Source organism: Mesitornis unicolor, unplaced genomic scaffold, assembly GCF_000695765.1.
Source record: "Mesitornis unicolor isolate BGI_N332 unplaced genomic scaffold, ASM69576v1 scaffold14482, whole genome shotgun sequence".
NCBI lineage: Eukaryota > Metazoa > Chordata > Aves > Mesitornithiformes > Mesitornithidae > Mesitornis > Mesitornis unicolor.
In genome coordinates, this window is record NW_010169937.1 from 1,346 (window position 1) to 29,115 (window position 27,770).

The 27,770-nt window shown below is 39.1% G+C and overlaps 1 protein-coding gene across 1 annotated transcript; it reads right to left on the reverse strand.

Moving 5' to 3' along the window:
• On the reverse strand, nucleotides 1–27,443 carry LOC104535662 (DNA polymerase alpha catalytic subunit-like; the record flags this gene model as incomplete). The annotated part of the gene is made up of 17 exons (XM_010179529.1): nucleotides 27,321–27,443; nucleotides 26,315–26,411; nucleotides 25,748–25,828; nucleotides 24,848–24,963; nucleotides 24,534–24,596; nucleotides 22,923–23,021; nucleotides 20,807–21,002; nucleotides 20,404–20,566; nucleotides 19,333–19,511; nucleotides 15,858–15,970; nucleotides 15,277–15,393; nucleotides 8,476–8,550; nucleotides 7,081–7,219; nucleotides 3,947–4,104; nucleotides 1,693–1,777; nucleotides 818–879; nucleotides 1–90 (listed from the first exon to the last, which is right to left on the reverse strand). Coding segments are annotated over exons 1-17 (1,956 nt in total), but the record flags the coding sequence as incomplete, so codon positions are not given.
• Nucleotides 27,444–27,770: the final 327 nt, after the last annotated feature.

A 27,770-nucleotide genomic window follows, 5' to 3' on the forward strand; every position in this document is an offset into this window, starting at 1 on the left:
CACAACAACATCTGGGTCAATTTTGTGAATCTTCACAAGGAAAAATCCCAGCAGTGTTCTCTCTGTTGCAGCAATTTCTATTTTAGCATTCTAAAAGGAGCAAGAGAGCACCTGATTTCAATGACCCAGTAAGTTTAAAATGGAAACATCTCTCCCCTCCTAGTTACAAGACAATAATAAAGCACCACAGAGTTCTCCCTCTCCTTCTGTAATTCCAGGCTTTTTGTTCTCACTCCCATAGACACAGAAAGCTTTTCTCAGAGGTGTTTTTCCATTTTGCTTTTGTACGCAGGTGTCTGGTGATATTTTAAGAGCCTCCTAAGAACCAAGCACATCAGAAAAATGCTCTATATGCATCCTTCTCTCACAGGCTTAAGATCACACAGAAACAGAGGAAGAACAGAACCAGGTTACTTTATTATTCTGCCGGCTCTCCAAGAGCCCTTTAGAAAGGATGTCTTATAAATTCTGACAGACTTTACTCTCCAAGGAAAGAAGAAACAAATTCTCCCAATTTACTATGAGTACATAGTCAGGTATAATGAAAGTGAATCAGTTTTAGCCTCTTTGCAAAACCTTCCCAGCTCTCTTTTCTAACACTCCATTTATTTTACAAGCACAACTAGCAGCAGCACTGAATCACACAGAGCACAAACCTGTTTTTACAAGCAGCACAGAAAAGGTACCTGGATTTAGCTTTAGGTTTGCAGAGTGGAAAACTAATTAAATAATAATGCCATTCCTTTGAATTCCTTATACAACTTACCCAAAGCAACATGAAGTTCATATTTTAAAAGGCACTGCAATCAGAAATTACCTTCTTTTTGATAGCTTCTTTGAAGTCGTAAGGAAAAATGCAATCATTCGGTTTGGAAACGGCTGCAAAAGAAATTGTATTTGTTCTTACATACATGTTCTTAACAGTATGCTCTCTGTCAGCACCCGTCCACAAAAAAAGGAAGCTCAGGAAAACTAACCTCCAACTCTAAAAAGCTAGCCTTATGTGAATACTTTAAGATAACTGAGTAATTAGTAAAGCATTAAACAATTCTAATCAGTCATATTTGAGGTTATCATTGGAGGTAACAACTACGGCCCACAGCTTCTGAAGAACTTCCTCTCACAAGCATTCAACACTCTTCATCACTTCTGACTTGGGGTCTGAACCTCAAGGTTTAGCTGATCTTACTACAACACTGCTGCAGGAGATTTTTTCCCCTAAGAAAAGTTGTTCATAAATAAGCATGATTTCCTTTTTTATATTTCTGTTCAGAAGAACTGAACTGAAAAGTAGGTGACAGTAAATAAATGGTTTGAAATAATTGGTGAAGTAATCCAAGAGAACACATGATTAATTAAAAATAATAAAATTATAGGAAATTGTATAGAGCAGAGTTACTTTGCATCATCTCAAACAAAGATTTTTTTAATAAAGTCTCCAATAAAACTTCAGTAACCAGTGAAACTAAAAAGAAAAGCCTGCTTGGGAAATGAAACTTCGTCACTTACCTATTCTAAGCCATTACTGCCACAGAAAAAGAAAACCCCAACAAACAACGAAACAAAAAACCAAACCCAAACCAACACACAAACATAACAACAAAAAACCCCAAACAACCCTAAAAACACAACAACAAAATAAAAACTCCAAAGGAATTATTTTTCTACTCATAAACCGTGCCAAGTACATACCACAGAAGTGTGTCTGAAAAGGAGGCTGAGGAGGAGCCTTATCCAAAGGAAACTTCTGATGAATCAGAGTTGCAAGAGCCACAATCTATACCACGGAGATACAAAACACTCAGCTTCTTAAACAAGACTACTGTCAATACCCATTTCTTCCCTCCTTTTTTTTTTTCTTTTTAAGTTGCCTCATCTCTTTTCTCTTGTTTCTACAAAAGATCTTTTTAAAATGAATTCCAACTACAAATAGTTGAAAAGAAGAAAAGTTATCAAGTGATCTCAAGTAAAATAAAGCAGAACTTACAACTACATTATAATCTTAGAAATTTGAGAGGAAAAATAATTCATTTCGGACAACACTGCTTTTATCAGATTTTGTTCTGAAACTCAACAGGCCCCACAATTTAAAGGATCCCCCATGAAGTACAGGCGAGATGTGAGCAGGGCAGGACAGGCAGAAGCCTTGCCTCTAAAAGGGCTGCTCCTGAGCAAGTGGTCAAGACCCCCAAGAAGCCAAGAGGTTTTCGTGTTTAGAAGCTATTTGCTTTAATGGTGCTTCTGCTTGCTTTGCTGGCAGGAAATCCTGGCTCCCCAGAGACTGTCGGGAAACTCAACATAAGATAAAGCAGAGAGGCTTTAGAAACAGCTTGGCAAACAGAGTTCTGTTGGTACCTAGTGTGTGTCTCATGGCTAGAAGCCATGAATTTTTCACAGTCCCCCCTCAAAAAAATTAACTTCACCAAGAGTTGAAGTTAATTCCAGCTGAAAAATTTGTCTGCCTGATTTTTCTTATATTCAATTAGCCAGAAACAACTATCCTATCCTATCCTATCCTATCCTATTAGTGAATACTAAATCTCTTCCTGAGCTAGGGAGAATAATGTTAAAAACCAAACATGTCTACACATTGTGGCCTGCAGTCCGCAACCAAGAGTGGCCACCTACATCTCTCCTCCTTTCTGAGAAAAGATCTCACAACAGAATATGAGGTGCTATAAGATTTAGACCAAATTCTAGTTCTGTTGGGTTGGCCAAAAAGTAATTGTGCTTTTGTTTAACATAAGGACATAAACATATTGAAATGTAACTAACTTCATTTTAAACTGCAAATTCATTATGCAACAAATAAAGGCATTGACCAACTTCAATTGGTGTTTAACGACACAAGAGATTGCTGATAATCTTAAAATACTGAAATCAAGCACTGAAAACCATTTAAAACAACTTGGATACGTTAAGAAGCTCAATATTGAGGTACCAAATGAGCTCAAAGAAATTAATCCCAATAAATGCATTGACATTTGTGATTCTCTCTTGAAACACGAAGAAAACCATCCCTTTTTGAAACATATGATAACAGGAGATGAAACATGGATCATCTACAACAGCGAACTAAAAAGATCATGGAGCAAGTGTGATGAACCAGTTCAAAGCACTTCAAAAGCAGATATTCACCAAAGGAAGGTGATGCTGTCAGTCTGGTGGGATTTCAAAGGTATTGTCTATTTTGCATTGCTTCCAAGGAACCAAACCATTAATCTGGATGTGTACTGTTGTCAGCTGGAGAAATTAAATGACGCCATCAAACAGAAGCATCCAGAATTGGTGAATCACAAAGATGTTGTGTTTCTCCATGATAACACCAGACCACAGACAAGTTTGGTCACTCATCAAAAATTGTTGCAGCTTGGATGGGATGTGTTACCAGAACCACCAAGTACATCAAAGCTGGCACGACCAGACTGCCATTCGTTTCATTCTTCACAAAATGCCTTGAATGGTAAAAACTTCACTGCTAACGAGGATTATTAAGTTGTTCTTGGAAATGTTTTTTGCCGATAAGGAAAGTGCAGAATCCAATCCAATATTTGGCCAACCTGATATTTCAAAATTAATTTTATCAGCAGAAAAACCCAGTAATTTTTTCTAGAATCTATGACTAGTTAAAAGAAAATAGTAATAATCCATTAACAGCTGTTGTGGGACAATTTCATTTATAAATATTACGTGCAACAGACAAAATAGAAGGCTTGAGAAAAATACCTAAGATCGGCTGTCACAGTGAATATTCTGACCAAACAGGCCCCTGAACCCACAATTCCCATGCTTGTGAGATTCCAGTAAAAATATATTTGGCAAGCCCGCAGCACAGCAAGTTCATTCAGCAGTAACTGTATTTAGACACGTTTTGTCAGGTGAAGTTCATCTGAGCCTTAGAAAAGAACAGAGGCAAACCAGACCAAAATGAAAGCAGACTGCTTACCTCATTCTGGTGAGTCTTGGGGTTCTGAGTGGTCTTCATGCTGAGAGACATGACCACAAGAGGAGGAGGAGGAGAAAGATCTTTAACAACATACACCAAACCAGGCTTCATGGCCACTGCCTCCACCTTACACCAGCTGACTGGGTGACTGGAAGGCTCTGAGGAAACAGCACAAACCACCTTCATTCTTCCGGGAATGACAGCTAAGGCTTCTCTAAGGGCACTGTCGCACAGAGCATGTCCTTTTAACACCTTGCCCCTGTGGGGCAGTCCAAGGTCCAGACTAATCCTGCCCAATTTTTGGTAACTCCCTGGGCCCCGACTCTCCAGCCAGAAGCCTAGTCACACCAAAGGCTCTTTAGCACCGAAGAAGAAAGGGAAGATTTGTATTGAGGTTAGGAACAGGTATAAGGCGAAAAAATACTTCACACAGCTTTATACAGAGTCACAGTAGAGAAAGGTATAAACCAAGTGAGCAGAACTCCACCTAAATTAATAAACTACCTCTTAGTATCTGATCCTGAAGTCATTCCAAAAGGAGAAGGTTTCATAAAAATTAGATTAATACAAGTGAAACTTTGATTTACACAGAAATTTCTTAAACACTACAGAAAAGAGAACCAGAGTGCTAATCAAAAGGATTTTGATCAAAGAACAAGAATATATGACTGACTGAAAGGCACTGGATAATTCATTTAGATACAGTCCTTCAGAAACATAATTACGGAAATAAGGAGAGGAGGATGACATAAAGAGAGTCCATCCTACCCTAGTAGTATAAGCTATCCTAAAATGCAAGGGAGGCCACAGAAAGCTATTTAGGCATAAAGTGTACAAGAGTTAAAAAATCATATGGATGGATAGGTGGAAAATACGTTCACTACTCATTATCATTCAAATATTTTGGTCTGTTATTCTTCACTTGCTTTAAAAAAAAAAACCGTGAAGATTTACAAAAGATGCTGCTGAGGTAATTTACTACATATAGTTAGAAGGAAGAAGAGGTTACCTTTCTGTGGGATTAACCTTCTGAAGACAGCTGTTGGAAGATCCGGATATCCCTGCGGAATTATTTGGCCCCTCTCTGGAAACTCACGTATTTTACCTCCTCTCTTTTTCCTTGTTCTAAATGCAAACAGGTAACTGACTAAAATATATTTTCATTTATAAAACACTGATGATCTATCCAAAGGAAGACGGGTGATCAGTTCCTTAACACCTTTTTTCTTTGATCCTAGAATCTTAGCAACCAGAGCTTCAACTAGCACTCTACAGAGCAGTGGTCTCCCAAGTGGGGTGGATGAACCCCAGAGAATGTTTAAGACAACCCACTGGGGTGTGGGAAGAATCTTTATTTCTTTTACCATTAATAAATACAATAAATACTTCTTAAAGTGGTATTTCACATACCTCATCCTTTTTAATTTCTATTTTTGTGTTTATTTTATTAAGTACATAATAAATTAGTACAGTAGTACATGAATATAACTTATAGATAAATAAACACCTATAAATTTGATGTACATGCTCAGTTTTTTGCTGACAGGGCTGCACCATCTAACAAGTGTGGAGACTGGTGCCCTAGAAAAGCTCTGGTGCAATCTAGCACTAATACTCAAACAGCAAAGACAGCTTCATTAAGAATAGTGATGACAGGTTTTGGAGAAGCCATAGGAGTCTGATCAAATTATCTGAGACTCAGTTATTCTAAACCTTCCAGGTATGCTTCTTATCCCCAAGACCCTCTATGGGAAGTGCAGAAGGGAAGCTACACCAGAAAGGAAGAACCTTCTGGCAAACTAGACACACAGACAGAAATCAGCTTTGGGGCACAAAATCCAGTGCAACAACTACAGAAGTCTGCATAAACAGAACTAGCCAGCTTAACAGACAGTTTTTAACAGAGTGGGCATGCCACAGTTTTGAAATGAGCAATCCTGGTATCAGGACGCAGACTCTCTGAAACTTGAAGGCTGTAATGGAGATAAGGGAATGGGAAAAAAAGAGTTCCCTTAGTTTGCCATTTAACTCTGGGCTGGAATCAGTACCAGGGCTCAGGCAAGGTAGTCTAAGGGGAGATAACACATCGGCATGAAGAAAAATTGATTCTGCATGAACTGTTAGTTACCATTGCCATAACATTTGTCACTACAGATATGAGGAACAAAACAGCTCTCAACTCTTCTCACGTGAAGAAAGGAAATACAGGGTCAATTCATGAGCAAAGAGTAGAGATGAAAAACCACTCTTATGCCATTAAAACCAGTGCCAGAAAGTACACTGCTGCTTGCCAATGTCTGGTGGAAAACTCATCAGAGCTCACCCATTTTTTGGCTCTCAGGGACTAGCCTTGTCTATGCCAGCTCAATGTCCTTACTGGTATCAGCTTTGTCAGCGACTGAACAGATGCTGTGGAGGAGAATCCTCCTGGTGTCAGCATTCATAAAGTCACATCTACATTCTAAGTGGCCCAAGGAAACCGCACTAATAGATGAAGCTTTTGTCCAGTATGATCAACTTCCCGACGTTCTTGGGAATACATAGCACACACTGAATTGGCTCTGACCAAGCTAAAATACGGCGGCATAACCACCCATAAGTGGTGCACACCACTCGTGAGGTGGAAAGGATTTCAAGGTAAAAAAGCTCCACACCACTAACTTTTCAAAGTGCCAGGAAAAAAAAGAACAAAAAAACCAACAACAACCCCAAACTAACACACAAACAAAAGAAGCCACCTAACAGTGATTAGTTCTTAAAAAGATACATTTGCAAAAAAAACATGAACCTTAAATTATCAAGAGAAGAAAGAGAAATAAATTTCTAGGAAACTAACTTTAGCTCAGTATATGTGGCTTCAGGATGTGCACATAAGAGTAGCCACTAAGCACTGCACAGTTGCCTCTCACTGCCACTCAGTTATAATCTCATCTGTGCAGTGTGCAACTAGCCCTTACTCAAAAAAGGAATAAGTTACAATTTGTACTGGATAATGGAAGTTACAAAAATAAATTGCAAAGTTAATTTACAAAATTGTAATTTATCAGTACAATTTAAATTTTCCCTCCTCCCTCCAATCTATAATTACATGTATTTTCAAGAAACCAAAGTATTTCACATGGAAACCAGCATACGTGGATTTTGTATTTCCAGCCAGCATGGTCCTTTGATCTTCCTGCTCATCAAGAGAAGTTCCAGGCTAGAGGTGTTAGTTCCGAATACGTGTGAAAACGTTTGTCCTTTCAGATCCTGGGGAAGCTGAGGGCATTCAGCCTGACAAGTAATAGAAAGCAGTGAGCCACTTCACCCCACAGAAGTCTTCGAGGTTGACACGCTATATTCAGACAGCACCTTAACAAAACTCCACAACACTCAAAATCACTGTAATTGCCCACAAGCAAAGCCTTACCCCATAATAACTTAGAGTAACTGAAGAAATTACACTATTGACTTGACTTAGCCAGGTGCATAACAAAATCAGGACAGTAACGTGAAAATGCACTGAAGCAAAAGTTCTTCATCCATACTGGATGTAAGAGAGAAAGATTATCACCAGCCAAGACTACAACACTGTTCAATGACCATTTTAATACAGAAACTGCTCGTGTTGTAACCGTAATTAGAGTTACAGCTTTGATTTCGTCTGTCATATAGAGACTGGATAACGTGTTTCTGCACAGCTAAAGAAAAAATTGAGATAGCAAGCAAATCTCTATGGGATGCTGCTTTTGCACCTAGAACTAGTATGAAAAAATGGTTTAAAAAAGCATTATCTCAGCAACCGACCCAACAGGTTCAAGACTGGTGAGTTTCTTACATTGAAACCAAATCAAATATTTTTGCTAACGAAGAATAGCTACTGATGTTCCCATGGGAATTCTTTTCCATCTTTGCTGGTCAAAGCAGCTCTTCAACAAAAGTATTTCTTACTCAGCTGCTATTTGCAAGAGCCACAAACACAAATGTATCAGCTATGTTCTGGACATGGACTCAACAAAGCATGTAAAGGTAGTAAACAATTTTAAAAGTCTTACAGTACATCGGGCCCTGATCCAGTACAGCTAAAGCGTTGTCTGGCTGATTAGTTCATCCAGTGACAAGGTGATAAAAAATAAAGCAGGATAACAGAGAATATAGATTGTTGTAAATCAATAAGCAAATTATAATTGGGTGAGAAAGTAGGAGGAATGAGGTAGTTGCAGAAAGTATTGCTTTCCCTCATGCTTTATTCACACAAATAGAGCTAATGCTAGCAAATCAGTATGTTATAGGTTACCTGGTAATGAACTGCTTTTGTTAAGGACTAACCAGCAGACAAATGGTAACAAAGAATGCCACAAGCTCAGGTATGAACCTTTTTCTTTTTTTGATTACAAGACACTAAGCAACTAGCTACATACTGCAACAGAGGTACAGCCACTAGCTACTAAAGATCAAATCCTGCCATTTATTTATTTGTTTTAAATCATAAAATCCTTAATTATGTAAGAAACCAGGTTATGGTCTTCCATCAGATTAATTATACTCACCGAATATTTAACTTCTAAGTATTCAGATTTTGCTGGAACATCCGGGATCTCAAAAGCATAATATTTTTCCACTTTCTATATAAAATAAAGACATTTTTCTTTCAATATCTCCCAAATGAATATTCATTCTATCCAGTAAGAAAGCTAATTAAATAAAGGGCAGCCTTTATTATCATGGGCTTGATAATACATTGCCAATTCTGCAACACATTATAACCATCTAAAGATAACGTTTCAGTACCTGTATTTAATCTCTTCAGGTTTTCTTAGACGAAAGAAAGAGTTTCTACAGAACTGACTTACAAGTATACTAACAATTACAAAACAAAAAACATACAAGCTTAATAGATACGGAAACTCAGAAACATTCTGTAAACTCAGAGGCTTCAGACATACTCATAAGAATTGGCGGTTGCAGACCACCACAAAATCATATAATGGTTAAGATGGAAAGACACTTCCTGAGGTTGTCTAGTGCAGCTGCCTGCTCAGAGCTGGATCAACCAGAGCAGGTTGCTCCTGGTCTTCTGCAGTTAGGTCTTGAATATTCCCAAAGATGGAGACTCCATAGCCAATCTGGGCAACCTGTGACAGTGCCTGACCCTACAGTAAAGAAGTGGTTTATGTTCTGATAAATTTCATCCATTTCAAATGGCACCTATTGTTCTTGTCCTCTACTGAGCACCAGTGAGAAGAGTCTGCCAGAACCATCTTTACCCCCTGCCCATCAGATGTTTACACACAATAAGATTTGCACCACCAGTCCCAGAATCTTCTTTTCTCCAGGCTGAACAGTCCCAGGTCTCTCAGCCTCTCCTCACTCAACAGATGTTCCAGGCCTTGTGATTACCCTTGAGGTTCTGTGCTGGACTTGCTCCAAAGGGCTGGAGTACCTCTCCTATGAAGACAGGCTGTGAGAGTTGGGGTTGTTCACCTTCTTGTGCTTTGTGTGTCTGGAAAACAGTTGTTTTCACAACTGGTTGCTCCATCACCTTTTCCCAGGGCCTGAGGTGAGGCTGGCCAGGCTCTAGTTCCTTGGAGCCTCTTTCTCCTTGCCCACCTTGAGGACAGCTTTGACACTTGCTTTCTTCCAGTCCTCAGGAACCTCCTCTGACCAACATAACCTTTCAAAGATAATCAGGTGTGGCCTTGCAATGACATCGGCCCAGCTCCCTCTGCGCTCACAGGTGAAACCCATCAGGTTCCATGCACCTATGCCTGTCCAACTTGTTTAAATGTTCCCTAACCCGATTCTTCTCCACTGAGGACAAGCCATCTTTGCTTCAGGCTTTCCTTCTGGTCTCTTGGGGTCAAGGGCTACTGAAGGCAGTAAAGACCAAAGAGAAGACACTGAGTACCTCAGCGTTCCCCATGCCATTTGTCACCACTTTCCCTGTCCCCTTCAGCATCAGGCTTACATTTTCCACTAGTTCTCCTGTACCTATAGAAACCTTTCCTAGTGCTCTTTGCCTCCCTCACCAGATTCAACTCCCAACAGGCTTTGGTTTTCCTTTTTCCACCACGATGACACCTCCATTAGTATGCCCTCTAATCCTGACTCATAAGCTCTTAACCATCTCTTTGCAATCCTTATGCAGGGCTCCACGCATTTCCACTGCTCTGTCATGTAAAAGGGACTCCCCCTCCTCACCATCCCAGCCTGTCCTTCTTAACCACATCCTATCCTACCACTTGTCCATGATCCCAATGAGATTGTAGCCCTGTAACTGCACAGTTCTTCCTTTTATAATGCATGCTTTAGTGTACCAACACTTCAGAGGCACCCAAGAGTGCTGATTTCCCAACCATCTGCCAGATGTTCACTTCATCACATGCTTAGAACAGAATCATTTCTGTTACAGTATTGCATTTGGAATTTTGAGTGACCTGGGTTTTACTAGAAAGCAGTCACATTTGGTTACGTACCTCTAACAAAGACAGTTAAAGTAGTCTCAAGTTCAGCACAACTTTACTGAGAGTTAAGTATCACTTCTGCTTTCTTCGAGAACAATAATGTTTTAACACAGCATGCACAACTTGTCAGTTTCTAAGAATAACTACCTTCATTTTTGAAATAATCACAGTATCCTGTGCAACAACCCTATGGCACCTGCTGAAATGCCATGTTCTACACTGTAATATGTATGTACTGCCCTGCAATACTGCACAAGCCATCTGCACCACTGTCATATATCATTGTTATTATGTTATGCCATAACTATGCTAGTGGCTCCCTAAATCAGAAAGCTGTTTTCACTGGACAGTGCACTAAGTTCAGCACATTATACATAAAGTCAGCATAATATACCACTAGAGTAAGTTTAATAAGAAAAAACAGAGTCGCCATAAATTGGAATAAAGTTTAGAAATAAACAAATACATCCAGTTAAGTAAACTCAAAGTTATTTGGTTTGGGGGTTGGGTGGCTGGGTATCTTTTTTTTCCCTTAAATTAACAGCATCAGCAATAGCTCCCTTAGAGCACTACAATGAGCAGTTAAGCTTCTTACTCCTCACAACACTGCAGTTTTAAGGCTGCAAAGCTTGGGGTAGGAGAGGAGACGGCACCCTGCTATAAATAGGAAGAAGGCAAATCCAGAAACATCTATGGCATCAACAGCTACAGGGAAGCAGAAAGGAGTAACATAACTTGGTATGAGACCACCACTATGAAGTCAGAATACCATTATAAATTAGCACGCAAATGTAGATCTGAACTGTTGAGCCAAAGCAGGACCTCACATGAGCAGTGTATTCCAGCTGTAATGCAACAGACAGTGATGCCCTGCTCTTAGCACATATTGCTGGTGACACTCCCCCCTTTTTTTGCTGTTTTCAATTTAAAAAATCCTTCTCAGGCTTCAAACAAGTTCTTGCTGCAAACGCAAGCTGAACATAGTGTAAAAATAGTAGGCTGCAGTGATTCATCTGCGTTATTCCACAGAGCTCAGCTCAATTACACAAGCGTCTGGTCATAACTGCAGTGAATGAATGCTTTGCTGCAGAGTAATCTGCCCTTCAAGTGGCCCTTCAGAGAGCAGAAATGAGCAGCAGTGATTAGCTGCTAAGTTCCTAAGTGGAGTAAGGCTGCTTTCAAATTGATTTGTGAAGACTTGCTAACTTGGCAGCAGTGCAACCCATTGAAGCTACAATTAACAGCAGGTGCAGGAGGAAATGATATGGCTGAAGTGTATCTGTTTGCAGGGACAAAGTTTGGTGCTGGCAAGGCCAAGATGCACACGTACACATGTACAGGGAACAACTTGTTTCGGTGTATAAATACAGGCTCTCTCCGCATCACCACGGAACTGGGTATTCTGAATAAAACAACTTTGGCACATGGTAGATATGCTAGTAACCTTTCTGACTGCCAGCTAATGAAGAGTAAGAGCTTCTCAGTTTCACATTACTATGCCAAAACTGAGACTTCGTGTTACCTTGAACATGAACAGACACATTGTTCACGGGTGCCCTGAGAATATTGCCATTAGCCTTTTAAAAATCTTTCAAACACCAACCCTTAAGAAGAAAGCAGAGGAACCCTGGCTGCACATCACAAAACACAGGAGTTCCTCTAAAGCATATTAGCTCTTAGCCACACACAGTCACAGCTGCATGAAGATCACTTTTTTGGAGCAGTCGCTCAGCTGAATGCCACCACCATTCCTATTTGGGAGCCCTGCACGCCCCTATGGAAACACTGATGCAGTAACTGTATACAGGCTGTGTAACAACACTACACCTCTGGCGGCATGACTGCGATGAAAAGAAAGACGAAGCCACCTTATGAAAAACAGACGAATAAGGTATCTAAGCAGGCAAACTGAGGTCTCTCAGAGAGGAACAAAAGAAAAGGAGAACGCAGTAACGAGACAAGCCCGCTGCTTCCACCATTATCTCGCAGGCAGCAAAAGGATCCTCCGCTGCAGAGATGTAAGTCTGGCAAGATTTGGTGCCACTTCCTCACAGTCATTTTTGTGTTAAGCTAGAATAGCTGCGTTACTCTAATACTTCCCTGGAATAGTCCCACACAGGTCCCACCAACAACCCTGCTCTCCAGTCTTACCTTTTCTCCTGTCCCCCATATTACTAGTGCCAGACCCTCCTTGCTAGCTCCAGTTCTCATTAAACCCTTCCAGGAGGCTGTAACTATCAAAAATCAGCAGAAAACTATGCCAGCAAAATAAAGACAGACAGCTTTTCATCATGCTAGTAAAAATCAGTTTACTGAATCATCTGTTAAATTCAAACAGAATTTGAATTCTTTTAGAAGAGTTTAGGAACACTTCTGGTAGGTTATTCCAGAGCTTCTCTGCATCCCAACTCTCCTGCCTTATTTATTCATGAATTAAAATTTCTAAATTTTTTCTTTTGCTAAAACTGTTCTTTAAATTGCTTTCTTGCTGCCCATCCCTTTTCAATGTTTTTGGGGTGCCAAAAGGTCTTCTCATTATTCTTCACTTTACTAGGTTAAAAAAACATTAAAGTTCTTTCCTAGTGATCTCTGGTATAACCGATTCTCCTTTCCTCTCATCCTTCTATTTACCATCTTTTGTACCTGTTGTCACTTGAGTCAATCTTTCCTCATCAGGGTGCTCAACTGTTATAAATATTTTAGGTAAGATCTGAGCAGTGCCTTAGTGCTGCTGCTTCCCTATTACTGGTAGGGATCACTCCCATGTGACACCCAAGGATCCCAGACACACTCATCCTCATGTGTCTGCACAACACAGCTGGGCCTTTCCTCCCAAGCTCTGTGCAAACGCAGTAAAAATTTGACAAGCTTTGAACTAATAGTTCAAGTACTTCCTGCATATGGTATACCTTGATTTTTAAAAGCCATCTTTGAAGGTTTAACTATATTACTCCATTACCTCACTCATGCTATTCTTCCTTAGCACACCATGGTAGAGGTGAAGGTTTCCTAAGACTCTGTTAGTAGTTCTGCATCTTTTCAAAGGCCTTTCCCCATCCTTCCTTTTCTGGAGTACAAGTGTTTGTATCTTCTTTTTATGAAGACTTTATTTGCCCTGAGTTTCCTCCCTTGTTGCTGAAGGGTCTTTGAACAGTGAGGTATTACAAACTTAGTTTTTACCTACTGTTGAAGTCCTTCCTTTTTGAAACCCATAGTTAATGACTAAGTTATAATCCAATATACAAGAGAAATAACACTGATGAAACCAAAAAAAGCTAAATTTGCATCAGAATTTTGAAAGCGAAAATAAGCAAGAACAAACAAGTAAAAGTTTTACAAAACTCTAATGAGGCATGCATTTTCCCTGGATGGTGTAAATAATGCTACATGTGACAAAGAGACATAATTTCTTGCACAAATTTGCCATTTGAGAAACACTGCTCACATTTTCACTTCAACGGCTTAAACTTTCTGAAGTACTTTGGCTTTAAATGAGATGACCTCATGAGGGTCTTTCCAACCTGAATTACTGTATGAACTTGTTTTTAACTTTCCCCTCATTTACATACTGTTAAATTCCATTCTTCCTGCTTTTTTACTTGCTATCCCATTTCCTGATCAACTATTCAGGAACACATCCTGTGAAGTCGCAAGACTGCCAGCCTGGGAAAAGTTACAACTCCACACCACCCGGTAGTTATAATGAAAGCCAGCTTTGCTCCATGAATGACATCTTACTTCAGGAAATGGAAAAGTTGCTGAGCACTTCACTCCTAACTTGTCTTTCCTCTAACTTGGATGTTAGGCACCTTTCCCCAACTCAGACTCCTTCCTCCCACTGTCAAAAGACAAATATTCCATGTAAATGAAAAAGAAAGGTTTCTCACCCTAGCAAACTAATTCAGTCCAAATCTGCAACAGTATTAGCAATATCAGCTCTTTTCCTGCAGAGTTATGACAAGTGTTATATTACTGTATGTGAAAATTTTCCATTATAGCAACATTTTGCTTTTCCAACGTTCTTTTAATGATTTGTTGAGCCAACGGAAGACACAAAAATAACACTGTAAGTCTATTGCCCATAACTGGCACAGGTTGCCCAGGGAAGTTGTGGATGCCCCCTCCCTGTAAGTGTTCAAGGCCAGGTTGGACAGGGCTTTGGGCAACCTGGTCTGGTGGGAGGTGTCCCTGCCCATGGCAGGGGGGTTGGACCAGATGATCTTTATAGTCATTTCCAACCCAAACCGTGATTCTATGAGGACAGTAAGCACAGAACAGCTTAATTTTCAAGACTATATGACAGTCCTCACAACTTGCTACCTCCAGTATAAATGCACTATGACAATCCGTGCTCCCAACAGCACCCATTCTAAAAGGATAAATCTGCAAAGGTGAGAAGAAGGATGAAGCAAGCCAACAGATAAAGCTCAATACAACACCTGGCCAAATGCAAAGACAGTCTAATCCCAGTGCACTGACCTATCTGCTGGACAACACAGTCTTCCATTTTAAAATGACACCATGAGCTGTTACGCAGGCTTTAGGTATCAGAACTTCTATCTGTTCTGTATTCACAAAAATAACTCGGCAAGCAAGAAAGACAGCCTGACATTCAACCAAGTTTTAAAGAACACTAATGATAGAGTATTTTTCAAAAGCAGTATGTTTAAACTTCTGGTGGAACAATCATATTACAGATATACTGTTCTTAAAGGAGCATGGATACTTGGGAAGACACTGGGATGGCTTTTACAAGCAGGTACACTGACACATGTTACTTATTTGCATTTCAGCATAACCTCCCCCACTGGACAGTGTTTCTACAGACTTCCCAGCTTGCAAACAAGAACAACAGAAAATGACCGAATAGGATGTTTGCAGACAAACCTTGGATTTGAACTTCATGATCTTATACTTTGGTGAAACGCAGTCATTAAATTCCTTGAACACACTCATTATAGTTACCGGAGTCTCTGTCTCTTTGCCAGTAGATGGGTCAATTTCCTCAAAAACAGAAGTCAGGTTTTACAAATTAACAAAGAATGCCAGCAGACACAACCAGTAAGTTGTATTCTGCTTTGTTACTATAAATAACATATCTCTTCTTTAAGCAAAAACTACAATGCAATCAGCCAAGAAAATCCAAATTTAAAAAATATTATTTGAAACAATGTTTAAAAAAGCACTAAGTTTCCTAATAATACTTCAAGACAAGTTTATTTCCTAAGCAGCAAGTCTAAAGTCGAACAATTCCCCTGTAGCTGCTAATTAGGGTCGAGGGGAAGCACCAATGCTCTACTCTGCATCTCACATGCGATATACCGTGTGTATGTTGTACTTAACTTTAGCACCTACATCAGACAACGCTGGCTTCAACAGTTCCCATAAACGCACCACTAGAACTCATAACCTGCCATAAGCAGAATGAAAGGTACTTATGTTTGACACGCTTAAAAAGACATACTTACTGTTTCACGTGGCAGTAAATAAACAGTTCTCTCAATATTTTTCACTGTCACGCAGCAGCTGACATAAGTGTTTGCAGATTCAATCCAAACTTTGCCAAACAAAAATACCACACCTAAGGAAGAAGGGCAGAGCAAAGAATTCAGTATGAAATTTTAAAATTAATCATTCTTTATGTTGCTTAAAGCAGCTTTTTATGTATCGTTACATAGAAACACAACCATTTCTGGTTCAGATCCTTGAACAACAAATCTTTCCGACGTATCAGCACATTCCAAACCATTTTAAATTCCAGCTTTACAAATGGAAAGCTGTACAGTTCTTCATGCTCCTACCTCCATCACTATAGTAACAACACCTGGATGTATGAAATTCAAAATGGCATCACACAGCCAGTCTCAAAATTCCATTTCTGCCTACATTAGCTGGATAATTCATGGGGAGAGGCAGGAAGGAGAGAGAAGTCAGTGGAAGCTGAAGATAATCAGAATGCCTGTGCTGTCAATCACTCCTGAAACAAATCATCTGCAATTTTTCACTCTTCAGCTAGACCAGTACAATTAACCCATTCTGCCTACACTGTAGGACCGAGAGATCAAGACTACCAATAAAACCTGCAGAAATACATTCTGAAGACAACTGGATGACTGTAAAAAAATTTTCAACCGACTATTTTTAATAAATGATAACAGCGAGAGATGTCTGACATCACAAGAAATCCTGGATGCTCAGACAGCAGCTGTAACCAGGGTAGACGTTCAGAAATCCTATATGCAGCAGGACTGCCACAGCTTACTCCACTGTGGACCACATCATTACTGTACGTGCACACCTCTGAGCCACGGAGAATGTGGCATTAGCACAAGATGCTGCAAACTGCTAATTAAGTGATGTTAGACTTTGAAATAACACAGAACAAGGCTGGCTGACTTTCACATCCAGCTTGTGAATTACATGTAAAATCAACATCCAAGTACAACTCAAAAACCTGGTTTCACCTGAGTTCCTTTCAAATGATTTGGAATTTAATTACATGAAAGACACTCTCTCTATAGTACACTACTATTAATGAAATTAGAAATATCAGAGCTGAGACTGTCTCAGCTGTCCTTCATGTAAGGAAGATTCTGAAGCCCGGATTTCTCCTTGGTCTGGCAGTGCACAAACAAGTTCCTGGTTAAGAGTTATGATTAATCTTTGCCATGCGTTCTATCAGATGTAAGGCACCTTTCTTACTCCATTAGACCAAAGATAAATCAGTGAAGATGCACTAAGACGGATGACAGAGTTAGTGACAGGCTAAGAAAAACGGTTCCTTAAGTGCTTGGAATAGATGTGAACAAGACTACTTTCGTCAAGGACAGAGAAGAGAATGCTGCGGTCTTGAAGATGATGAGAGCAAGGATACAAGCTTCAGCTGCACAAAGTATCTCTGAGATTTTAACACAGAGGCAATCTTCAAGATTTAGACTGTGTGAACAAAAGGATCTAGAAAGAGCTCAAATTGCAGATCTAAGTGACAGAGAAGATGAAGTTCTTGCCCCCAGCAATTTTATTTTTTTTATTAAAAAGGGATAAAAAAACCTCAGGTTTGTGTCATAAAGAAAGATGAAACTATGGGAGACCACAAAACAGGAGCTGCTTGCTTGAATAGCTGGCAATATTAAGAGCACGGAGAAGTTAACCTGTCAGGGCATACACATAAGCAGGTGAGGTAGGAAAAGGGACACATGAGCCAGTCAAAAACAGGGTAAAAGGCTGCCTGGGTTGCAAAGATAAACTCCAATCAACTCTAGCATTGACAAACAAGTGGTCTTAACCCACAGATGTCACAGAATCAGAGTAATTTAGGATGGAAGGAACCTCTGAAGGTCACTTAGGCCAACACCCACCCACATACTACCACCACTCCCCCTAATGAAAGCAGGGCAAACTTCAGAGTTTTCAGAGACATTTCATATGTAAAACCAAGAAATGAGAGAAGAGTTATCAGGATAAGCCTGATTACCTGAAGAAGAAAGAAAGAAGAAACAGGAGAAAAGCTTTCAAAACACAAAGTCTGTGAAAAGAAAGATCATGTCACCAATGCACCAAACACAAGCAAAGTCAAGAGACAGGGAAAATGTCTTGCAGAGGAGAAAGAAAGGGCAATTTTTAGTCGTTATTTCTTTAAAATGTTAATAGGATTACAATTCTCAAGTTCTCTGTCTAAGACAGTAAAGGGAGTTATGAAACGTAAGCCTCCAAAAATCATTAAGTTTGAAAGAGTCTTATGATTATGCTATAGTATTTACTCTTCAGGCAATGCATTTGACATCACAGCAAATGAGGCATAAACAAAGATCACGAACATGTTAAACAAAAAGCAGTACCGAAATTTTCCCTTCTACACTCCTAATTGAAAACAGGTGCAGTCTTTATTATTCAATCCTGAAAAAGTCATAATGAGAAAAGAACCCTCCTTGCATGCGAGGAACAGAAATCCTTTCATAATTATGTTCCATTCAGCAACCACTGACTTCGAAGACAAAAAATAAAGAAAAAGAACAATAGCGGGGTCTTTAAAAGTAGCAATTTTGTATTAGAGCCATTGATTTCATCAAGATATCTGTGATTATTACCAATCACCAACTTGTTCAGCCCAGCACAGTCTCATATGGAAGTTTGGCATCCTAACTCACAACAAAAGGTGTAACAGAGAAACGTATCTGACTCAGTGCTTACAACATCAACCCAAAGAACCTTCAACAACACATGGAAGAACCTTCCAGTAAACCTACATGAAGCACAAATTAGAAACCCAAGATCCTAAAGCTGCTGATGAAATGAGAGGACGGGTGGGAAGTGCTTAGAACAGATGTGAACACAACTTCTTTTGTCAGGGCTGAGACAAGAAAGCCGCAGTTTTGAAGATGATGAGAGCCAGGAATCACACTCAACTGCACAAAGTATCTTAAGGATGTTAATCCGGAGACAATGTTCAAGATTTAGACAGTCTGAATAAAGGGATCCAGACAGAGCACATATTTTTAAGGCCACCTTCCTCCCTTGATAGGCATACCTTCCCTTCGTATAAAATCATGCAACTGCTATTGAACAGGCTTTCTAATAAACCACCAGAATTTTAAGCACATTTCCAGAAACAAGAAGAAAGCACGCTCAATTGTTGCAACACCAACTAACAAATTAACAGTATCAGCTTATTCCTGGAGTGCACAGGGTTTTAAGGCGGCCAAAGGGGCACTAACATAAGTGCTAGTGGCTCCCTTTTTACCTCCCTACTACTACACTAGACCAAGAGACAACATTCTGACTTTGCCCAGTCACAGAGCCCTGCGCTGAGGACAGAGGTGCAGAAAAACAAAGAGATCAACGTGCAAGTCAGAGCACAGAGAGACATAACTTGGGTAAATCCGAAAAACCCAGTTACATAAAAAGAATCAGAATGGCATTTTCTGCCTTCAGCTGAACAGTTACCTGGCTGACTGTACTGATCTTCATAAGCATCCAGCCAATAAAATCTTAAGACTTGATCATCATTCTCCCCATTCACAAGTGGGAGGAGACTGGGGTCCAGCTGAACTTCTGCCACTACGAGATCAGCTTCGTCCTCATCAATCCTGTCCCAACATGAGATATCTGGGAGAGAACAACTTCTGCAGGTTTTGCAGAAGAAGAAAGAAACAAGAAGTAAAGTCGTGCCTTTGCTATAACAACCGTTTCACATTTTTTCAGCCTTATGTTCTCAGGCCTTTTGTTGCTCTTTCCACTACCAAGCAAAATTCCCAACATCTGGATATTCTCATATTTCTTCTGAAAAGGATGTAGTGTCAAAAAGAGAGAAACCTACATACAAGTACAGTTCTCAGTACACAACACACAGGCTTTAAAAGTCACTCACATGGTATTTCACAGCCTTGGTCATTCAAGCCTTCACAAAACAAATATATCCATCTTTCTGTACAAGTTGCTCACTGGGAACAACAGATTATTTCAACAAGACTACTTTTTCAGTCATTAATTGTGTAAGTCTTTTTGATCATTCAAATATTTTACAGTTTCAAGTTATGCAAAGATATGATTCAAGATTCTTCCAAACAATAACAATGGGGAGAACTCCCCTTTTTTCCTTTTTCCAAAGACATAGCTGGTCACCAAGGGCAATTCCTTTCAGCAACTATACTTTTAACTACAACAAATGTTTTGAAATACCTTCATAGTTGCTTAGCGTAAGCATCATGAGCAATTCCTCATTTTTGTTGATGTTACTGGCATCAAAATCCATTGTTTAACACCCACACTGAGGCACCTCAATGTACTGAAATCTGTGCTAAATCCCCAACACATCAAGTATTCTTCAGTTAAGTAGCTATCAGCACGTTCAACATTATAATTTTAAACGTCATTACAAGAAAAACCCAATCATTGCATAGTATCATCATCATTCTGTCCACATCACAATTATCCCATTGGCAAAGACAAATATGAAGATAAATCTAAGGCTTATTGGTGGAAGAAACAAAAAAAAAAAGGAACAGAGATTCTTACAAGACAGATGTCTCTTTCTTCTCAGATTCCAGCTGCTCTGCCTCTTTCTTTTCAATTTTTCTCTTCAAGCTTTCAGCTGTTTCAGGTACAGTTTCCACATGTTCTGCTTCCATAGGTTCATCAAAGTCCTCCTCATCAAAATCCATCACTGTCTGATCATCATCTGGAAGTGTTGCACATAGAACTAAGGGCTCGAGACGTTAAAATGACAAACTGTATATGACAGCAGTATGCACAGATAGCACACGATATGCATGAATGCAATATACACTATTAACATATAAACAAAATACCACATTTAAGCTATCTAAGCATCTAACTAGTATAAACTAAGAAGTGTTTTAACATCAATATGCCATATTTAAAGAGGTTCAAGAACTGGGTTTTGGTTTCTTTTTGATACCTTCAATAGCTTTTTCTTCTATTGTCATCACTGCTCCCCCATTTTCTGTAGCTTTTTGCACATAGCCAGTATCCTCATTTTCAGAGACTATGACAGATTTTGCTGTGTAATTGGTATGTTTAGGACGAAGTGAAGCTGGAGGAAGAGCTTCGTTTCTGAGATGAGCAGGAGCTTTCTTTGATGTAGAGGTGATTACCTGAAAGACATTTTAGCCATGAGTGAAAAAAATTCTTTTAAGAGAAAAAAAAGGGGAAAAAAATCTAGAACTTGCTATTTGCAGAACTAGTAATCAGGGCTAGAGGAAAAGCTCCACATACTTTGCAGCATGACAGCTACAATTAACTCTTCAAAAGTAAACTTTAAAACCTATAGTATAACTTCTGCTGTGATGTGTTTCTACTGCAATTCTGAAAAGCAGTTTACGACAAGCCATGGTTGACATTTACTTAAGTTTGTGGTTATTTTCACTGTTTTTCACACGTCGCACTACTCCATTCCTAAAGTAAAAATTCTGCATCAGCTGAGTACGTGACAGCATACGTCAGGCAAGGGCAGAGCCTGGAAAAACCTGAGAAGCACAACATGGCAGTTTACACCTGCTCATATCGATAAAGAGTTCAAGATGTCCACAGGACACCAAGAGTCTAGAGAACAGAGCGCTTCTCCATCGGCTTTCTTCATGCTACAGACATGACAAGGAAAGCAAGGAAAACAAAGAAACTGTATCTCAGCACGCTCTGCAAGTCTAAAGTCTGAGGCAACACACAGAGTTTGTTTTTCAGACAGGATACTACTACACCAGCAGGTGCAGAACCTTTTTTTACGGAAGATGTGTATCAAGTGGCCTCCATCACGGCCAACAGCAGGACTCTGCATCTACTGGCTCTTAACCTGCAGTGAGGTCCAAAACCTCTATCTTCAGGGAAAGATGTTATTTACAGACATAGAACTTACAATCACTCAGAGAAGTGATTGCACACAATCACTTCTAGGGTTTTAATCTCAGTACAACCACTAATACTGTGGCCAACACCAAAATCAGCCCTTCACTCACCTTAAAGAGAAAGCAAACATAACTTAATCTACCTTCACCAAACACGTTTTACTAGCTCAGCCAAATGAACTTTATTAATTCTTCTATTTCTGTTCGTCTCCTGAATGAGAAAGCATCACTGCCATCTTGCTTTTTATGCTCATTTATTATCTAAGGCTGCACCTTCATCCTCTTCATCCATTTCACTGTCTAAAATCACCAGTTCCTCCTTCTAGGACCACAGAAGCTATCATCTGAACAGCCCGTCTGGGAACTCATTTCCTTCTCGTTTCCTACTAGAGGCGACCACTCTTTTGCACCATAAAGACAAAGATCCTCTCTTACTACATATCCTCTTTTTTCTTTTCCAATTACTTCTAGGCTCCAACACAACTGTTGAAATGAGTGCCACTCATTTTCAACATAAGAGTTGATGTCACTATTACACAAGGTTTCACAAATCAGATTTTATCTGCTCTACTCCATTTGCCCTCTACAGACTCTTACCAAATCTCTCATTGTATTTCCAGCTATAAAGTCCTTCTCATTTACCAGAACTCTTAAGCAAACGCTAGTCTTCCATCCTTAGCAGCCTCTTCCTCCTATCACTCCAAAATCTTCCACTAGGGTAAACTTCTATCCATAGATTGAATATTCAATTTGCTTTCCACTTCAGCAGAAGATGAGTTTCTTATCCTTTCCCACACACACAAATACTCCTCCTTCTGCTTATTTCACTTCCCATCATCCTTTCCTTGCCCCAGGGGTCTTTCCTACTCTTAGGAAAAAAGAGACAAAGCAGAAGTTCACCTTCATGTGATGCACCTAACATTATAAAAAGTTTCACCTGTCAAATGCGACAGCTATATACTACTACTATACTAAAGATACAAAAAGAGTTGTAATCTGTTTATGTATTAGCATGGAAGGGGAAGACAGAAAACATGCATGAAGTTACACAGTAACACTGCTAAGAAAGCTATTGAGAAATGCAATGTCTAGAAGGAGAAATAAAAGGCGACAGTATTCAAATCAAACAAAATACATCAATAAGAACTTCTTTGTTGTTTTTTTTACCTTTACCTTTGGAGTCTGGGACTGCACAGAGAAAGGATTCAGCGGTATTCCAGCAGATCTTTTCCTTTTCAGCATTATAATTGGTGGTGGACTTATCTGAACACTCTGAATATTGAAAGAAATGAGAAAGTGACAAAATGAAGGTGTCATTTAGTGTTTTCTTTTCCCTTGGTTAGCAACATTCTCCATCAAAGAGAAAGGCCACCAGTATTTTGCATTTGCCAAGAAAACACAATTCCTGATATACAACTCAGCCACGTTAAAAGAAAAAGTTAATCTGAGCAATCAATCCATGAAGACAGAATCTAGATTATTTTGGTAAACAGTTTAAGAGAAAAACTGTCATCAGTAAGTGAAACATTTCTCAAATAGTGGGCATTTCAATATCTGATGGTGCCTTTAATGCACAAGTATCAGAATAACTGATGGGATGTTCTTCACGTCTGCTGAAACAGTACTGCTGAGCACACACGCCTTAAGAAAGGCAGAAGTGCTCTTTCAGCACTGTCATACTAGAGGCAAACCCATTTTCATTTATTTACATGCACAGATATTTTATACTCATCCTTACCAACAGCTAATAACAACAGAAAATTTAAAGAACAAGCAACAAAACTGAAAAAAACCCAACAGGTAACTACCATTTAAGTAAATAGAAGCCAAAGTGGAATTATTAGCATTATTTTCCCTAACCAATGCTCCCTAGTATTTGACAGCATAAAAATGCATTTGCTTAATGACTTGAGGGTTTTTGACAGTCTAAGATATTATAACTCTCAATCAGATGTCATAGGGAGGAGTAAAATAATAAGCACACAAAACCAAGAGAACAACTCTACACTGGAACATCTATACTCCTATTTTGCTCTGTAAAAAGACATTATGCCTATTATGATACAACATATTTCAATTCAGCAACTCACCACTACAGCAGTTTCACCATCTACACATGAGCAATCCTTTCAGTTTTAAGAAAACCTGCTAAGGGGCAGGATCAGCCCATGAGTTAGCTCACTAAAAAGTCATAAATGACAAGAAATAGACTAATTTGAGACAGTCCAGCCCTGCTACAGCAGCTGTCTTGCACTCCTAACTCAGAGGAAGTGTTAATCTGGTTCTCTGTAGCAAACTGTGGTAAGTAGGAGGAGGCAGATGGAAGTTCAGGCTACGTCATCTGCTGAAACAGTCCTCCCTCAGCTCCTCTCCCAAACCCAAACACACCAGATGGAAACATCCTACAGTATACTGGCTGGAGCGTGGCAATACATATATATGGTATACATGATTCAGATGCAGGAAAGTTCTGTTTCACTCCAAGCTGATCAAAACCTAGAAGGCTGCGTTAGCACAGGCTCTAAACCACATTAATATAAACCATCTCTAAACAGGACATAGTAGTTTTGGCTTATCAAAACAATACAGCCATGCAATTTCCTCATGGCAGAGAGTACAGGGAGGCCGCATACATATGTAGAATATACCAAGCGGATGTGCTACGGAACAAATCAATCTTAAGATTGCCTAGTTTTAGGAAGAACTTGATATTCCTGATATGTTCCATGGCAAGAAAAATGAATGGATTAAAGTGTTTCAAGCAGATTTTATTAATATACTTACTTCAGCATTAAGATCTTGAAGAATATCCCCTAGTAAATCATCCTTTGACAGGTCCACACCTTTCTGTAAGATAACAGATTAGCCAAATAGTTCTTAGTTTTATGTGCAAACCACTTCACAAGACCAGGGGCAAATGACTAAAGGGTTTTTACAAAACACACATTTTCAGGAATGCTCCGTATACAAGAAAATGTAATAGGAGTTTATGTCTTGCTAGACACAAGAAACTGAAATGAGCCTTTGCGTTACTCCACTCCCACTAAAACACCGCAAACAAGTCAGAAATCTTTAAATTAGGAAATGTAAAAACTTACATCCGTGTTCTTCTTCCCAGCACTGGCTATAAACATAGACTTAATTGTGTTCGGCTTTGACACCACAGATTTTTTGACATTCTTTTTATCAGCTGCAGATGTTTTGCCACCTTTTCCTAAAGAAAAAAAATAAAAAACTGTGAATTTTACATCAGAAAAGCTCAATTTTTAAGTGCTCAGTTATTAAAAGGAATAAATAGCTGAAGTAGCCTATTTCTTCCACCTTTACACAGTTGGCTGAAATGAAGTCTAATCCTCTTTCATTTGCTGCCAGCTTTGTAATGGCCATCATGCACAAAGCATGACACACACAAAAAAGCAAAACCCCATCAGCACCCTATCTTTCCCAGTCATGTCAGAGATGATCTTTGCATACACAAGTTCACACTCCAGAAAAAGGACCAAGATACTTTAAATGGAAGCATCTCCAGAAAAAACACGAGTGACCAGCAGTTTGACACTAGCCCTGGATTCTCAACATCAGACTAAAAATTCTCAGCTTGTCACCAACTTCATAAAAGTCAGCAAAATCATTTGATCCCAGATCCTTAATGCAAGTATTTGAGTAGCAAGAGAGATGATGAATTTTTTAGACACTGGCTTTGGAAACTAAGATCATTTCTAGATGCATTTGTTCTAGAATTGAATATATACCTCACAGAAGACTGTAAGCAAAATTGCCCCAGCAGTGCTGAAGTGGTTAGCAGTGATTTAGACTCAATTTCTGGACCTCTGTCTTCTGTATCACAGGGGCTAAACAAAATCCACATAGAACTACAGAGCTTCAAGTAACATGCCTTTTGGCCATATTCATCTGGTACTGATGCCAAGAAGCTGCCTGTTTTAGGCACCTTATAAAAGCCACTGGAAGGCTTTCTACAGTGGCCATGTTCAACCTACCTTTCTTATTGGAATAAAGAGCATCGTCATCCAGATCTTCATCAAAGATTTCCCTTCCATCTTCTACATAACCTACCCCATCTGTAGAAAAACAAATTGTTAAAAATTTACATTTTAAATTGTTTTCTGGTATTCCTAAATATACTCATAATCAAAAGTTTTACATACTTAAACACTTTTTCCCCTTTAATACAGTGAAAAGTTACATATGCAAAAGCATTAAAAACTACAGCACTCTCAGCTGTTTCTTCTATTAGACTAATATATTTTCATGTGTTTAATTAGAAATGATCAATTACAGTACCTTTTAAAGTTGTATCACTGATAACTGCAAATAAAATTCCAAAAAGTTCTTAATGGAACAGTATTTTCATTACCATCCTAATACACTGCTACGAGAAAATGCAAAATATTTATTTCCATATGAAAATTTATCTTTTTCTTATCTCCTAAAACAATTTGTAAGAATGTACTAACTATAACTTACCTCAAACCTTGAGCATTATGAAGCCAAATTGAATTGTAACACTATAATCAAAACAACTCTCCAAATGAATCTCAACTTACCATCATCAACAATCCAGTCATCATCCTGACGTTCTCTGACCATCTTGGAGTATTCTTCTTCATCTATTTCATCATAAACACTTGTGAACTCCTCAACCTACAGTTAAGGCATACTGAGGATTAACAGCTCCTATACCATTACTTATTAATATAGGTCATCAGTAAGCACATAACAGTTCCCAAGCAACGCATCAATTCCTGCACTGTTACATTGTTCACAACTGGTAAGTGCAGTTATCTATTCAGTGTAAGTTTCTTTTTTGGCAGTGACAAAAACAAATTATCAATATTTAAAATTATTACAGTATACTGGAACTCAAAATCTACTGAAGCACTAGAAACAGGACAAGGGGCAATGGGAGCAAACTGGAGCATAGGAGGTTCAACCTGAACATGAGGAAAAACTTTTTTACTGTGAGGGTGACAGAGCACTGGAACAGGCTGCCCAGAGAGGTTGTGGAGTCTCCCTCTCTGGAGACATTCAAAACCCGCCTGGACGCGTTCCTGTGTGACCTGGTCTAGGTGATCCTGCTCTGGCAGGGGGGTTGGACTGGATGATCTTTCAAGGTCCCTTTAAACTCCTAATTTTCTGCGATTCTGTGAATATTAATGGATTTTGGTCATATAAAGTTTTGAAATTCATTTAAATTTTAAAATAATTTAAAGCTAAAAAAAAAGTACTTCCAATCATAACATTAAATATGCAGTTAAATTTTAGAAGTTGGTCTTTTCCTGTGGGATATTTATCAGGTAAGAACAAGTATATCTGACTTGCAGCTAATAAAATTGTTTTAGTTTCAAAAATGGAAAGAAACAGGTAAATTATACCAGAAAGCAGCAAAACAATTATAGTTACACTCTGAAAAACATACACTGTTAAAAAACAAAAGCTGATCTGAAAGGCAGATTTTGTTTCCCAGAACTTTTAGATACATATAAAGGGTAGTTAAAACATCTCAGCTCACATTTGCTTTTTATTAAAAATAAAAAGATGGAGAATTTTCACCTCATATTTAATTTTTTCACCAGCTTTGGCTTTTTTCAGACGTTCCAGTGCTTCTTGCTGGCCTCTTCTGGACTTCTTCTCACGTCTTGAACGTGACGCTGCAAAGCTTCCAGACTCCTCCATAGCTGCTATTAATTACAAACAAGAGAAATCAGTTAAGTAATGAGCTGCTGTTATCTTTGGTACTCGGTGTTTGGTGATGTACTAATAGATGGTTGCAGTTTTGCTTAAAATGAACACAGAGACCTACTTGGCTAAAAGCACACAGCCAGGGAAGGTTCTTCATGAGCCAATTCTGGAATCACACTGCAGGCATGCTCTCTGACAGACACAGAGATCAAACAGACTTCGTGCCAGTTTGCATTCAGCAAGAAGCTACCGCTTAGACTTCCAAAGCACCTCTCAAATCTCATCAGCCCTTATCTGAAAAGGATCCCCCCACTCTTTCCT